At 39.7% G+C, this 16,073-nt stretch overlaps 1 protein-coding gene across 3 annotated transcripts in view; it reads right to left on the bottom strand.

The window, feature by feature from the left end:
• The window catches only part of INPP5F (inositol polyphosphate-5-phosphatase F), a 43,964-nt gene extending 28,092 nt beyond the window's left edge, over positions 1 to 15,872 (bottom strand). For all 3 annotated transcript variants that reach the window (XM_074591314.1, XM_074591315.1, XM_074591316.1), the window contains exons 1-2: positions 15,574 to 15,872; positions 1,787 to 1,867 (exon numbers count right to left, since the gene is read on the bottom strand). In XM_074591314.1, the coding sequence (XP_074447415.1) occupies positions 1,787 to 1,867; positions 15,574 to 15,670 (178 nt within the window). In that variant the 5' untranslated portion in view covers positions 15,671 to 15,872. The remainder of the gene's footprint in view (positions 1 to 1,786; positions 1,868 to 15,573) is intronic.
• Between the last annotated feature and the right edge of the window lie 201 nt (positions 15,873 to 16,073).

Raw genomic sequence — 16,073 nt, 5'->3', positions numbered from 1 at the left:
GCAGAGAGGAAACAAAATGCTTCCCACTAGCCTGAACAGCAACTGAATGGAGTGCCTGGATGAGCATAACTGATTCAGGAGCTCTACAGGACATATGGGAAGACCATCAGATATTGGGCTTATTACCTGATAATCTTAATTTACTTGATAACAGCAAGCTGGCACCTACTGAAGTGTCACATGCCAGGGAAAGTTTCAACTCAGCTTTCATAAGGAGAGGAAGTGCCTCACAACAAGCCCACATGCAATGATATTTGGTTGCCATAACACACTAGATTTTCCAGAGAGCATTTGACAAGGTCTCCCCCTTCAAAAGCTTTTATACTAGACTCCCTAGAGAGGGAGGAAGGCCTTTGTGTACCCAAGTGCTTGGTTTAAAAAACAAAAAACACAAAAACACTAAACACCACCACACCAAAAAAAAAATGCTAAAAAAAATGATTGAGCATTTTCCCACAACATAAAGAGTCATTACTGGAGTTTAGCCATCATTCATCATGAACAGCACATGCTGAACAGCACAGACAACCTGGATGGAGAGAAGAGAGAGTGAGATGGCAGAGTCTGAACCACTTCCTATCATCAGATCTGAAAAAGAATGGCTGAATAGATCTGCAGAATGAGCACAGGCAAAAACATCATGTGAAATTCAAAGAAGAGAAAGGGACGGAATGGGAAAGAGGATGTGATCATAAACTTCATGGAGAGATGGGCTCTGAACTATTACTCTCAGAAATGAGACCTAGGGGTTACAGTAACTATGGCACCAAAGCATTTCCTAGAGCTAGACCTGTGATACGCTCACGCAGTGGTATACCTGTCCCTTGTCACCTCCTCCCCTATTGCTAGTATGCCACTGCCATCTTGAGTAATACATTTCTATTCAACAGACTACGAACACCTGATCCACTTCAGCACTTAATCCATCCTGCTATCCTGGAACACACTTGAAACTTTACCTGTAGTGATCATATTGTCAGACACTACTTCAAATGCAGGGTCACAAAAAGAACAGCACACACTAAGTAAAGCAGAGTTTACAGCTAGTTTTCCTACCTGTCAGTAAAGATATCCAGAGCACTACGGGCAGAAGAATCTTTCTAGATAAAGCTGGTACATATCAAAAGAAATATTCATCATGGCTACTGGAACTTGCAACTCACTAAAGCTAAAAGAGCAACTGACCTTATTTTACAGGAAAAAGTTACTATAGAAACTTTTAGTTACAGTTAGACCAGCTTAACATTAAATCACAATGCATTCTACACCTGTTTCCATCACCTGCTTCCATTGTATAGCTATGTCTTACATTTAACAACAAATAAGTTTAAGTATTCCTTTTACTTTCAAGTAGTCATCTATCAAGGTAGTAATTACCCTTCAGGTTTTCATATAACATTGCAAATTCAAGCCTTATTTTTCTGAAGACTTACATCATTAGTTTTACACCATAGAAGAACAACAAAAAACTACTTGAAAGGATTATTCAAAGAGGTGCAAGAATTTTATGCATCTCGCACACAGCCTCAGATAGAACTTCAAACAAATTTTTACTCTTTTTGAATGCAGTTCTCTATTTTTACAAGACAGTGACAAACCAGAATACATACACTGTAAAGTACAGGGAATTTGCATCTGCAGCTATAATGCAATCACTTCAACAAGTTCACGTATTTGGGGAGTACACCTCCATTAAAAAGAACACTACACAGTATTATTTGTAGCATCGCTGCCTTTAAAACAAAGTGCATTAGCAGTAAAAAGAAAAACCAAAAGCACCACATACCTGTATGAAGCTGAACTTTACCAATGACTCCCTCAACCAGACCCAGACAAATGGGATTCCAAGCCAAAAGAAGATCAGTGGCTGCAAAGGAGAACAAAGCCCATGGTTTGTTTGGTTATTTTTAAGTAAACTCAACAGAACAATTAATTCAGTGATGTTCATTCTCTCCCACTTACCCACCTTAGAGGGTAGAAAATACACCACAATTCCTGCAGTGAGATACATATGCCGTTCAATTTTTGCTTGCTACCAAGTAGCTATGACCAAATTACTAAATTTCTAATTTAAAGCCCTACCCCATGTCTTTCCCAGAAATTTCAGAAAAATTGTTTTGGGCTACAGTAACTCAGTTTAATGGAGGCTTAATTCTTCTGACATCCATTAGAATTTGTCACTTAACTGGAGTTTTACATGGCTATAGTGAAATTGAATACAGGTCATTCATTAAGTTAAGAGTGTAGCTTCAAAAACCTAGCAGATGTTAACTTTTACTCACAGCTCTCTCCCATACCTATCCAGTTACTATTAGTTCCACATTCTATTTCTATATACATGCACACGTACTTCCTCTTTTGTTAAAGCACTCCCACAACTACATGGAATACTGAAGCACACAAATAAGTTTTAGGTTTCTAGTTCTCCTACTGTTAGAGATTACAGTGAACCACATAGGAAGTAGAAAAGAAAGCAGGAAGGCAACACTATCAACTTTGTAATCTGTGAAGGGTACCCCTCTCAACATGCATTCAAGCCATCACTTGATGCAAGTCAGTATTATAATATAAACATGAGAAGTATCCCCCACTGCAGATATTCAGTAAGAGCTTCTAACAGTGGTGTAGTACCTGTTCAGAAGTTTAAGACTCTGGGAAAGAAAAGGTTTCAGAAGTCAAATCTTAAGTGAAGAGAAACCACTAAAAGCAACTAATATCTGTGTAGGAGAGAAGGTTTTTCTATACCAAGAAGGACAAGTTTGTTATTATCTACCAAAACTCACTTGGTTCCAGGGTGGAAGACTTTCTCCAATTTTATCATCCAGACAAATTAAAATCTTAGCTCCCAGTGTAAGCAGACAAACATTTGAAAGAACAAACTCACACAGTATCTTAAGATACAGAAGACTACAATCATCCACCTACACACACTTTATTTACAAGACCTTCGTTTCTTCTTGGAAGTCTAAGATCTGCAGGTGACAACTGGTAGCCTGATATTTTTAATGTACTTTTAAACACTGTGTCGTTTAGACACATTTGTAATTTGAACTTTGCTATTCTAAGAATGCACATTTACTCTTAGCTTTCAGCATAACATTTAATAAGAAACGAGACTCAGCTAATTTCGTCATTAAATACAAGCAATCACATGAGATAAAACAGAAATGGTTTAAGCCAGGATAGATCTAAATTGAACTCATTTAAACAGAATATATCACATGTGCTTTTATATAAGCAGACAAGAAAGAACTAAAAAGGTTTTGATGGCCAGCCCACACCACAACACAGTAGCAGAATGTAAAGCTATCTTTGCAGGAGGCAGTACAGAGCTACAACTAATGTTTGTAACCAGGCTGTACCATTTAATGGACTATATCTGCAGAGAACCTTCCCGTCTCACTGCAGGAGTGCTACAGGCAGCTACTTGGTCTGTACAGAACCTAGTATGAATCACGGTACAACTAAATGAAGTTCTTAGGAGACTAATACAGGTAGAGGAGTACCAGGAAATAAGTGACAGTGGCTATAACGGTGTGAACGGTTTGATTTACCCTCTAACCTTGAAGTACCTAAACTCATCTTGTATCCATATGTTGTGCTCATACAACACAAGTTCTACAACAGCCTGACCTAAGTTACAGTCCACATAACATGCAAGAGCATTTGTATGCTGAGTGGAAAATCTGCACTATCAAACTCACAGGAAAGAGGAACACAGACAGCTTTCCTCACTCCCAAGTCTTCTCCCTTCTTTCCTAGTTCACCCACACATTCACAGAATCTTGTTTTCACGCCTGGGAATTTTCTACAGCTGATTCATCTCAGACTTCATCTACTTTTTTTGCTATCTTTGCAACCGACTGCCACATTCATATTCCTTTGAGAGCACTAGAAACCAGCCAGATACTTCAAGCAGCCAAAAAAAACCCACTAGGCACAGGAGGCATTTGAAGAACCAAACCACTGAAGGTTTATCATAGCTACTACAAACCCAGTAATCTAGAATACCATCCAAGTATTATTAAACCACTGATCTCCTGCTACGACAAGAGATATTAGTAGAAAGCTCTGGATAGTAAGTGAGGTTTTCTTCTAGTAGCTTACAAGAGAAAAAAAAAAACCACAAGAAAAGGATTGTTTTAATTACAGATAAGGAAACAATAGTTTAGACTTGCCTGTAAAAGGACATAAGGAAACTGGTATCAGGGACTGTAGGACATGTGGGTCTTACGTAGCTGTACTATTACTTTTGCGGGTTACTCAGATACGCAGCCCTAAACATGAATCACACAGCGCCCAAGACTCCTACAGGAACACTCTCTAATAGCACAGAGACACAATGAGAACTGGCTCCAGACTTTGACTCCTACGTTCACTTATAGTATAGACAAGCTTTGGAAAAAAGAGAATGCGTTTAGAGTTAAATGCACACTACACTTTAATTTGCTGTTTAAAGACAGCAAATACATATCTACAAGCTGGGCAGCACTGGCTCTTGAGGTAAGTGTGATTATCGAGCTACCAATAGTGAAGGCTGACTGCTTCAAGAAACTTTTCCTTGGCGAAGGCAGGGCACAGGAAAAAAAAAAAAGCAACACATACATATTTAGCAACATTTGAGGAGATTAACTTTTTTTTTTCCAATGTCCAAGAAAACCTGTATGTGAAGAAGTCTCACAGGAGGAATGCCTGTAGGCTGTGAAAAAAAAACACTAATTATGGAATCACACTGACGTTCTTTGGTGATAGCGTAAGAAAAAAAACAATCTTGTGATACTATTTCTAGAGAACTTTTATAGGAAAGTATTGTGCAGCATAGAAGCAAGCAAGTTGTTTTAGCTAAGTAAACTGCATCTGGTTCTGACCTGATTAGAACTTCACAACTCGTTATAGCTCAATTTCCTGTGTGACAGCCATATCTCAACTCAGAGCCAACACCCAATCGTGCTAAATAAGTATCACTACAGTAAATACCGATATGAACCTTCTGCTCTTGAAGAGTACACTCTGGAAATGCAAGATGGATAAACCAAATTAAAAGGTTTAACTATAGTCCTCCCCACCCCCCAAGGATATGGGCTTTCATGGTAAGTGCAGTCCCATTTACCCTGTTTTGGAAGAAGCTGTCTCCAGCTGCTGTTCAATACTGTAAAATTGTTTGAGACTGTTTGCTCACAGTCATTTAGTCTGTCTTGCAATTCTGGCAGCAGCTATCTTCAGCCACCATCTTGTGTCTTTGAAAAGTTATAACTACTTAATCTTTGCTTATGTAACAATTTTAAATATACAGAGATCCAAGAAAGTTAACTGCAAGCCTGTAGGAGACTAGTCTTTAATTGTAAAATATAGCAGAATGTAAGAGGCAGCTAAGTTGGTGGACAGTAATAAATGTTACAGAAGGTATTTACATCTTTTTAAAGCCAAGGGGGAAAGTAACTGTACAAAACAAAACTGAAAATCCACCGTTAAAAGTTTTCAGATAGCATACATAAGAGACATGTGGCCACATTTCTGACTGCTGAAACAACACAAGGCAAGTTTGATTTTTTTTTCATTTTTTAAAGAAATGCCTTATCAATAAGAATTAACTGCCACAAGGCTCTATCAAACAAAACACTGGACTTTTCTCTAATCCCAAACCAGACTGAATGCTTTGAGATATAAGGTGAAATCCAATTTATCAATACAGTTACTCTTGTTTCCCCACATAAATTTATCTTCCTATAGATGTCATACCAGTAGTCTAGTGATCTCTTGAAACTCACACAGCCAGGAATAAAGACTTATCAGCCTGAAACTGCAACATTATGTTGTTGAAACAGATTTCTTACAGTATTGTGCTGGTGATAATGAGCACTGTCAAAATAGTAATTGTCCTTCAAAGCAGAAAGCTGCGTACAAAGAGTCACTATGAGCAGTGAACTGAGCCCCATGGAAGATCTTCCCTGACCTGGGGAGTTCTCTGGTGTCCTCAGTATATTTTGAGAGAATTGCCAGGGTTCGATAGGCCTTAACACACGCCCTTAATACTTTTAGGTATGTACTTGCTTACCTAGTTTCCATCCCAAAGTACAAAATAGCTTATTCTTTCCCTTATCCCACTAACTAAATTCAAGCTATTGAAATAAGCGTTGCCTCTTTTTGCTGATTCCTGTCAGAGATTAACAACCACTGACAATAGGTTTACCATTCACAGTGATTGTATCAGCATTGTAGTCACAGCACAATAGAACTTCCGTCACAAATTCTGAACAGAACCAGCTTTGATGTGATTACTTCCACCACCACCCCTCAGAGCTCACCAGCAGTGATGCAGGGCCACGCAGTGCCAGACAAATTTCTTTAATTCTTTGTTTACACAAAGATAACCCTGAAAAGGTGACACAAAAACAACTTGGAAGAGCATCAAAAGCCAAGACAGCTTTCTAGCTCTTTCTCCAGTCTAACACCAGCAGAGTTGATTCCGGGTCAAGCACAAATTCTGATAAGAAAACAAACCACTGCTTTGGGATAAGCCACTTGCTCAACAGTGAATGACTGTAGGCAAGTCTGAAGAGTTTAAGCAGGTGGGCTATCAGCTTCCTTTGGGGAGGAAAAAGATTTCATTTGTAGTCACTTGAATCCAGCCCTTACTACCGAGCCGCTGCTATAGTTATAACTTCCAATCTTGCTGTAATTCAGGGAGTATGCTCCTCTTACCTTCCTCAAACTTCGCTGGCTTTCAGAAACAGACCTTGGCTAGAAAGTATTTCCTGTCAGTGTACTCAGTATAAAAAGTGTACAAAGCATCACTGAACTTCAAACTCAGTTTATATGTAAGCATATAAACACAGATATAAACGCATGCTGTTTCTCAAAAATTCTTTCCGTAGCCTAAGAGAGTAGCAATTCTCATCACAAGCAATAGACATTTATATATATAAAGTAAAAGCTGATTAACTCACCATAAATAGCCAAAGTAAATCCTTCAGCTCTGATAATGTAACATTTGACACCTAAAGTGTTAACTTTTAGAAAAAAGTTCAATACTATTTTTAAATAGATTTGAGATTTTTTTCTTTACATTGTGGCTGCTTTAGATCAAAGACAACTACAAGACTTTATTATTAGCATAATTTGACCTTTATGACCTCTGTGATTTTTCAAATGGAAGTCTGATTCCGAGTTCCAGTTCATCTTTGAATAGTGTTCTGAAATATTAGCCAGGATTAAGACATTACAAATTAAACGGGGAAGATTTAAGACTATAAACTTTAACTTCTTTGTCTTATAGGAAATAAAGTACTACTTTGCAAACAAACTCAGGCTAACTAAGTTTTCCTTTCAGCACAAGTTTTCTGAATTTATTTTTAAGCTACTATAATTGCAGAAAGATGGAAGAGTATTAAGACATTCAGTATTGCAAGTAAAAGCTCTTAATTGCCATGAAGCATTAACTTCAAAAGAGTTATTCCTTCAGCTAATCACCTGTTTTAATTATTTTTAATTTGTCATTTGTACAACTTGCACTGTCTGCGTTAAGTCTTGAGAGCCCTCAATCCACTTAGAATTTAAATGCTTTAAAGTGAAATCACCACTACTCCACATCTGCCTACCACATGCACACCCACCTTAAGAAGCCTCCAGCTGGGCTACACTAGGAGGATTTCGGAAAAATCCCAGCTAGTCTTCTCATTCCCACTACACCTTACAGCCTTGCTAGAAAGCCTGCTTATCCTCCAACGAGGAGACACATGTTTTCCAAACAGTAATTCAAGGCAAGTTTCTTACAGAGTGCCTGTCTCAACTGTAGAAGCACAGCACACTACAAAGTACACACCTACTCACTTGAGTCTAGGAAAATGAAACAGTGATTTAGTTTCTTTGGACACTTCCCTTCGGTATTTAAATTAGACTAGATGAACAGGAACAGTTCAAGTGCAATTCAGGCTGTATACTGACAGATTTAAAGCAGTTGGGGTATACAATAGAAGCTTGTATTATTGCTGCAGAAGCAGGATGCAAGTCGCAGAGAAAATGCCTAACAAAAAATGAATCCTTACTACTCATTTTGATAAAAAGCACTTCTTTGTATTCTGTTGCAGTTATAAAATCCCCTGAGTCACCAGGCATTGCTCAGGAAACTTAAAAACACATGGAAAATATTCAGTCGTTTGGAGAGTATCCAGTATTACAAGTAACTGCACAAGGAACTCCTGTACCCACTGTTGTTACCAGGTGAAACATCTTCCCTCCAAACAGAATTTAACCCTGCAGATCAGCGGTCTCCAAACTTTTTTGATTATGTACCACCAAAAATAATTTAGCATGCACCCCGAATATATGTATATTTATAAACTATACACATGTTCTACTGTACTAATATTGCATACATTATAAAACACAAAAGTAGAAGTTTTAAATGGATGAGATAAATAGTTTTAAAATAGTGTTTCTTTTATCTTTATTAATGGTATAAAATATTTTTTCTGACACACCACTTTAGAGACCACTGCCATAGGTGGCTAAATATGTGCAACAAGCTGTTAAACACATTTCAACCACTTGAAATTAGAAGTGCCTCCTCACCCATTCCAAAAACCTGTAAATACCCTTCAGTTAAGTGACCAGCAGTGACCCCTAAAACGTGGAATAGGCACTAAGCCATCTAAGCTCAGTAGGTTTGGGTTTTTTTTACTTTAAAATTTCCCTTTATTCTTCTACCCTGCTGAACTCTACTAGTAGACACATACTTTGTGTCAGATAGAAGCAACACGGGTAAGGAAATATCTTTTATCCTTCCAAAAGTAACAACACTGTACTAATTAATATTATTACAGCCCAATGCACATTCCCGTTTTCAGCTGGTATTTCAACAAAGCTCAAGTTGTTTGTGGGTATATCCTCAAAACTAGGAAAGCAGTAGGTTGTCTGTATTTTTTTTTTCTTTTTACTCCTACTTACTTGGTAAGAGGGAAATTATCAAAAAGGCAGGAGAAAGGTTTTATTCAAACCTACTTACAAATCTGACAGTTTAAACACCACATTCACTCATTCTGAAGATACACTGTTTAAAGAGTTTGCTCAACAGTTACAGCTATACTCAAAAGAGCATGCAAGAAAGTTATCCCATCCTCAAAAGATTTAAATATCAACATTAATTGAGCAGAAGGATTTCACGATTATGGAAAGCAGTTTATTTATCACTGAACTGACTTACATTAATGCTTCTTAAGAGCCATGAGAGAAACACCGGCATAGCTGTGGTGAGCCAAGTCTAAGCAAGGTAAGGTTTTTCTTCTCACACTGTAATTAACTTTCCTCTCAGACTGCCCAACTAATCAAACTCATAGCAGAAAAAGAATTATGGATTAGGAATAACCAATTCAAACACTAAATAAGGCAGTTACACTCAAAAACTCAGCACGTGTTTCAGGAACAGAGAGTAAAGGATTTCATGCCACACACACTGTACATTCCCACCCTCCCCCTATTTTTTTAACTGTTGGGAACAAACTGACTATTTAGTCAAAGGACAACAAGCAGTATATCATTTAAGCATTACTGGAAGACACTTCAGTATAATGAAAAGTCTTAAACATCAGCCATATGTGGGAAAGTTGCCATTTTTCCTGAATTGAGAAACAGACAGGGACAAAACAAACCGAAAGTTAACAATTAATGACAGAACAGCACATTTGCCATCTACATTTTTCAACTACCTCTTGGGCAAGGTCAAATACTTCTAAATTTGGCTCAGAATTTGATTTGCACAATGCTGGCATCTTATGTGATTTACTTCAGCATCTCAGCATGATCTTGCCTGCTATCCCCTATCATGTTATCAGAGAGAAAGACTTACTACATTACTCAAAACAGGGCATAAGTTTTCGAGCTTAAAGTATTATTGAGAAGCAGAGAGTTACCAAATTTATATCTTATTCTCTAAAAATCTTTATGTACATTAAAAACTCATGTTCTTTATAACACTAAACATGAATCATAAAACCTCTAAACAGTGACAAAAAAGCTTTTGTCAGTAGTCTCAAATCTTTGAGGCAATTCGAGGGAATGAAGTACAGTCTGCCAAACTCTGGGCCCTGAGTCTCAATACATAACCCTAGCAGAATGAGTTTCTGAAATACACATTCAATATGTATATTGTGTATGTGTAAGCCACATTCAAGACTTGTTTGACATTGCACTGAAGAATTTGTTTCTAGAAGAAAATTCTAAACCACCATCTGAGAAACCTCACAGTTTAAGGGAAGTACTTAGTGGAAGTTATTGCAGTCCTTTGACATCCCGGGGGCTCCTGTTGCAGCTGCCATGCAACACAGCAGTTGGGAAGAGAAGCGGGACAAAGTGTTTTCTTGTTGTCAGTCTCACTCTTTAATTACCAGCAAAGGCCCTGCTGCCCATCAAATCACTTCTCAAAGTCACCCAAAGCCTTCAGGAAGTGTCTTAAAAAAAAAAGTTACAGCATTAACTGTGCTTTCTGGAACATAACTTCAGCAACATGGATGTGTCCTGTATGCTTAATAGTATCAGTTAGAGACCAAAAAAAAAAAAAATCACATTCCAACCTACAATAGTTGTTTTGAAAGAACACTAACAGCATATCAAATAAATGGTCACCTTTTACTACAGTTCAGACAGTTTAAAACTTAAGTCATTTAAGTTTGAATGTTTCCTTACACATACAGCTGAAATACCACCCACACTGTTAAACTGTGAAAGAACCTAGTAAGAACAACAGTATTCACAGACTGAAATACCACAAGCCTGATACAGATGCAGACCCCCTTCTTAAATTGAAAGGCTGCTACCTGTCAGTGCCTTCTGTTATAAATATTTTAGTTGCAGTTAATATGCAATTTCCTATTCACTACTATTTAGTTAATACTAACCCATGAGAGATCAAAGATGAGTCTAACCTCCACTAGCAAAATACATGCCACAGAAATCCACCCGAATTACAGATTCATTTTAATTCCAGGGGAGAAGCTTGCTTTTTTTTTTTTCTTCACAAAGCAAGCAACTTTCAGGTTTTAAAAATAAAAAGCAACATCATATCAAGGTTAAAAGGTTTTTCATATATTTGTTTAAAACCTAAAGTCATTTCAGTGTGTACAGGAATTCCAAGACACCTATGCATCTGAGTTGGGACAAGTTTGGCCATTTCCAGACCTATTCAACTTGTGCTCTGCTACTAAGCCTCAACAGGAAAGTAATCAGGAAACTTCTCACCTCAAGATTTATTTAACTCTCCCCAGATTAGGGTGTAGCATACTATCAGCCCATTTAAGTCTCAGTTTTAGGTTTACTATGCTCTGTAAAAAGAATCATGGATGGAATTATAAAGTAGATCTTATTTAATGAAAGCAGAAAATAATTTATCTCTGGTAAATACATTTGAAGTTCTTGCCTCACATTCAGAAGCTACAAAATTGACTAATGTATATAACAATCAGATGAAGGGCATACAGCAGCCCACCCCTCTCTGCTCTCTTTCATGAGAAGGAGCAAGCAGCAACAGGAACTAACTGCTCAAGATTCTTTAAGCATAGATTCTTGCTGGGTTGCAGCTAATGCAGATCAGTTCTGACATCTGGTTTGTCACATATGCCACAAGTATGTTGTGCTGACATCTAAGAAAGGGTATGGAAAAGGGGGAACAGAATGAACAGGCAAGGGTGAGAAACAGTTCGGTAACCGTTGCAGCTAAAAAAGAAAGTGTCAAAAAAAAGCTTGAGGTTCTTTATAAAGTAACTTGAAATACAGAGAGAATTTTTCTAAAGCTATAACTATCTCCTCTGGTATATTTTCCACAATACATAGGCAGTTTCCGAGACATACTACTGAAATTCAGGAAGTCAGTTTTGTATGAAATACTTAATTCAGTAACATGAAATAACACTCAGGCCATCATCCCTCAGAACCATACTTAGGACTACTCTGTAGCCTTCAAACCTACTGATGCTATTAGTATCAGCAGCATTGCTCCTTACACTGGTCATTAGACCAAGGCCTTCACTTGAGCATTCACAGGCATTAGACTTCAAACAAAGGAGCTGCTCTTCTCCTCCAGTCTACAATCATGAAGAACAGCTCAGGAATTCTAACAAGCAATTTCTACATGACTCCTGTAATGTCTTTGAGGAGTAAGGCAAGCACATATAGCTAGAATATTAGCTGGCCTTATGATTTATGATGCAGAGAAGATTTCACGCTATTAAGACACCTAACCTGAAATGTCTCCCTGGATACTCTGAGAATACTGTTTGATAACATGTCTCATTAAAAGAAAAATATTTTAAGAGGCATTGCTTCAGTTGCTGATTCACAACAGTACTGTAACACTGATTTCCTAAAGTGTTTAAAACAAATGAATATTCATTTGCCTCTAGTCATAGCTCCAGAGGTAAGACACATCTTAGCACCACCTTACTCTTACAAGCACAGGTGACGGAGTCTGAGCATGAAGTCCCTATAAATTGTGTTAGAATAATTCCAATCTGTGTATCACAAACTATCTGGTAGATTTTTTTCTCCAAGGTGGTGGGAACCAACATTACTACACTGGTTCTAGTAGCAACCATTCCCAATCTTGTTTAGTCTGACATAACTGCCCAGAATATTATGAAGGCCAACACAATGATAACAGAAGTTCTTACTCCATGAAATAATCTCATTCCTTTTTCTGTTGATAAGAAAATGGCGAGTAGGATTCAGTGTCTTCAATACTTGCTCTTTTCTACATGTGTATACACATGCATGTATACCAACATCAATAGAGTGATATTTGTAATCTGTGTAGAACTACCAGTCAGGAGCAGGCAAGCAGCACATAAGCAGAGTACACCAAGAGTGAAATCCCGATCAAGATCTAATGTAAAGTATTTAAAGCATGGTTGAACACGTGGTTTTTCACTACACTGAAAAAAGTACCCTGTAGACAGCTAAATTCCTAACAAAATCCATGATGCCAAAGTGATTCATGGATTTCCCTGTAGGTAACTCATTAATGCTTTCACTTCAGAGGGGAAAAAAAAAAAAAAAACAGAAACATCTTGTAAACACAGGCAGGTGTCCTTCAAACTAGGGCCATCCTCAGACTTTGCTTATAACAAATATTTGCCAAGTTTTTTTGCCTTTTTTTAACTCAAGCTGTTCTCTCCATGATTCAACGAAGTCAGAAATAAAGCTTTCACGATTAGCAAATTTCTGAACATGCCTTTATGGTTAAGGGAGGAGAGTATTATAAAGTTTAGCATGAGCTCTTTAGATTCAGACCTATCATATAAAGGAAGACTTTGCAAGGTTTGCCAGTATTATCTATTTCAATCCATGAATGTGTAAAGATTAATTCAGAGGAGCCTCTGTGGAACAGAATAAAACCAAGGCCTCCAAAAGCAAGTAGAGACACATAGTTAGACTATAGCCTCTTGATAGACTATTAAACATGCCAATGAACACAAGTTATGACTTTGGTTTTTTTAATATGGCAGTGACTCATCACACTGTAATCCATTTACTCATTTCCGGTCAGTGGCCTTGATTATAAATGGTCAAACGTAATAAAATTGTAAACTTGACGACATCCAGCTTTGTCTTAATACAAGCAAGAGCTATTGATCCAAGAAATACTTCTTTTGAGAGAACTGTTTCCTTCTTGGGTTTGCTTTCAACATTCTAAGGTACTTCATTTCACAGCCCTAGAGCCTGCTTTCAATAAGGTGATCCACAGACATGGCTGGAAAAACACAGCTACAAACATTGAAATGGGAAATCATGACTAACAATCAAAGAGTTTCAAGCAGGCTAAGACACTTCAATATCATATTACCTATCATTAAACTGTAGGTCACACACAATAGGGATCACATGTTTACCAGCTGAAAATTTAAAGGCAAGCTATGGACAAAATCCTGCTGAACAGTATGCAGACAAACTGTTGAGCGCTGGCAAAGCCTCCATGAAGTTATCAGACTTCAAGAAAAGAAAAAATAAATCACAGCAGCGGCTGCATGAAAACAAGTGATTGATGCTTTTAAAATTAAAGCTTTCAAACAGTCTCCAGAACTGCAGTTCACTAGTTCATGCTTTTATTATTACTCAGGGTCAAATGAGAGCTTTTATGCCTATGCAGATGATTATAACTATAGCAAATCTAAAACCAAGGGGCTTTTTCCCCCCCACAAAAACATGCATGTCAATAACTAGTAGTCTTGTTAGCTAGCTTAACATCAGGTATTTTGTAAGATGATTTATAAATCAAAGTACTGCTGGACTTTCTAAGATAAGTGAAGCTGGGGGACAAGAATAAGTCATGTTAACTTGAGACAGACAGTAGTTTTATCTAAGAGATGTAAACAAATTGCACTGACAAGACAAAAGCATTATCATGACTCAAGTACAAAAACATAACACAAGAAAGACCAGTACGAAAAGCAGTTCTTTGGATAAACACAGATAACAATGGTATTTCATGCTTACATATAAAGTTATTCCAGCCTTTCAAAAAAGCTCATGAACTGTACTGTACTCAGCCAACCTGGGCATGTACATGCTTGACTGGCTTTTTTGGCATAACATGGATCCCAATTTTAGAAACTTGCAAGTAACATCTGTGCAACCTGCCATACATTTTGCAAAATAGCTGGATATTTAGCGTATTCTTTAACTTATAAGCAAGAACACTACTGTCCTTTACATCTAAGTTACATCTATTACTCAGAGCAGGCTAATTTCTAAGGATGGCATTTCATTTTATAGACACCTTTACTGACTAACCTCCCAGATAGTGTATTGTAACTACCAGTTTTGAAATTTCCGTTAACACAACTCACTTTATCTACAGCTTTTGTTCCCATTACCTTCTTTGCAGCCTGATATTAATAACACATAGCCCTCCTCTGTAATTGCCATACTGCCTACAGTCACTAGAAAAATTTGAGAACAATTTACAAGCGTAGCCACCTGTTCAGTTTCTCCTCAGAGAGGGACAGGTTTGTTCCAAGGGGCACAGTCACCATTTACCGGGAACACTGGCAAGCATCACTTATATAAGGCTGACACCAACACAAGATGGCCCTTCTCCTTTGGTGATGCTCCCCTGAGGGTGACCAGACGCATTTCAACATGATAAACTATTCGGGTTCCGCACGGGGAACTGGCAGGGGCTCCCCGACTGTGTTTTGCAGAGAAACAAACACTTTGTGTAAGAAAAAAATCCATCTGGAGGAGGCAGGTTCCTCGCTGGGACAGCGGTGCCAGGACAGGCGGCACGTCCCGCACCCAACCGGCCCCGGGAAGGCGGCGGCCCGGCATCGCCTCGGCCAAGCGAGGAGAGGCGGCCACCCACCTTCCCTAGCCGACCTTCGGCGTACCGAGCCCCGCCACCCTCACCCGGGGCTCGCCACCGGGCGATCTCAGCGGCGTTTAGGGTCCCGCCCTTCCCCTCAGCGCCCCTCTCCCCGGCCGTCGCCCCCCGGCCAAGCCACGCAGGGTGGGTGGGTGCCGGCCCGCCCTTCCCCACACAGGAAGCGGGCACCGAGGCACGCCCCGGCGCCGGCCCCAGCCCCTCACCAGCTCTCAGCTGCAGGCTGCCGTCCCTCCGGCTGCACCACAGCGCCCGCTCCCCATTCTGCAGGATGTAGTGGTCCTTAGCTTGGAAGAGCTCCATCCTCGCACGCCGCCGCCGGGAGAGCAAGGCGACCGGGAGGGCGAGCCGGGCGCTCCCACCGCTCCGCAGCGGGACGGAAGGGGGAGGCAGGACCGGGCCGGGGCGCGCTCCCGAACCGAGCGCGGGTGCGCGCTGCCGCAGGGACCCGCCACCGCTCCCTCAGCCGACTGGGCGCGAGCGCGGGTTCCGGCCCCTCCCCTTCACGTGACGCTGCCCGTCAGCCCCCCCCGCCCCCTTTTAAAGGTGCAGCGCGGCGCGAGGCGGGACTTGCACGTGCCGAGGGGCGAGGCTCCCGCTCCCGCACCCCTCGCGCCTCGCCCTCCCCTGAGACCCCGCCGGGACCGTGAGGGGACAGTGAGGGACGGGGGCGGCAGCGGCAGCGTCCCTCCTCCTCAGCGCCGGT

The sequence above is a fragment of the Larus michahellis genome, chromosome 6, assembly GCF_964199755.1.
Source record: "Larus michahellis chromosome 6, bLarMic1.1, whole genome shotgun sequence".
Classification (NCBI taxonomy): domain Eukaryota; kingdom Metazoa; phylum Chordata; class Aves; order Charadriiformes; family Laridae; genus Larus; species Larus michahellis.
Note: the sequence above shows the minus strand (reverse complement) of the source record. Positions and strands in the feature narration are given on the sequence as shown.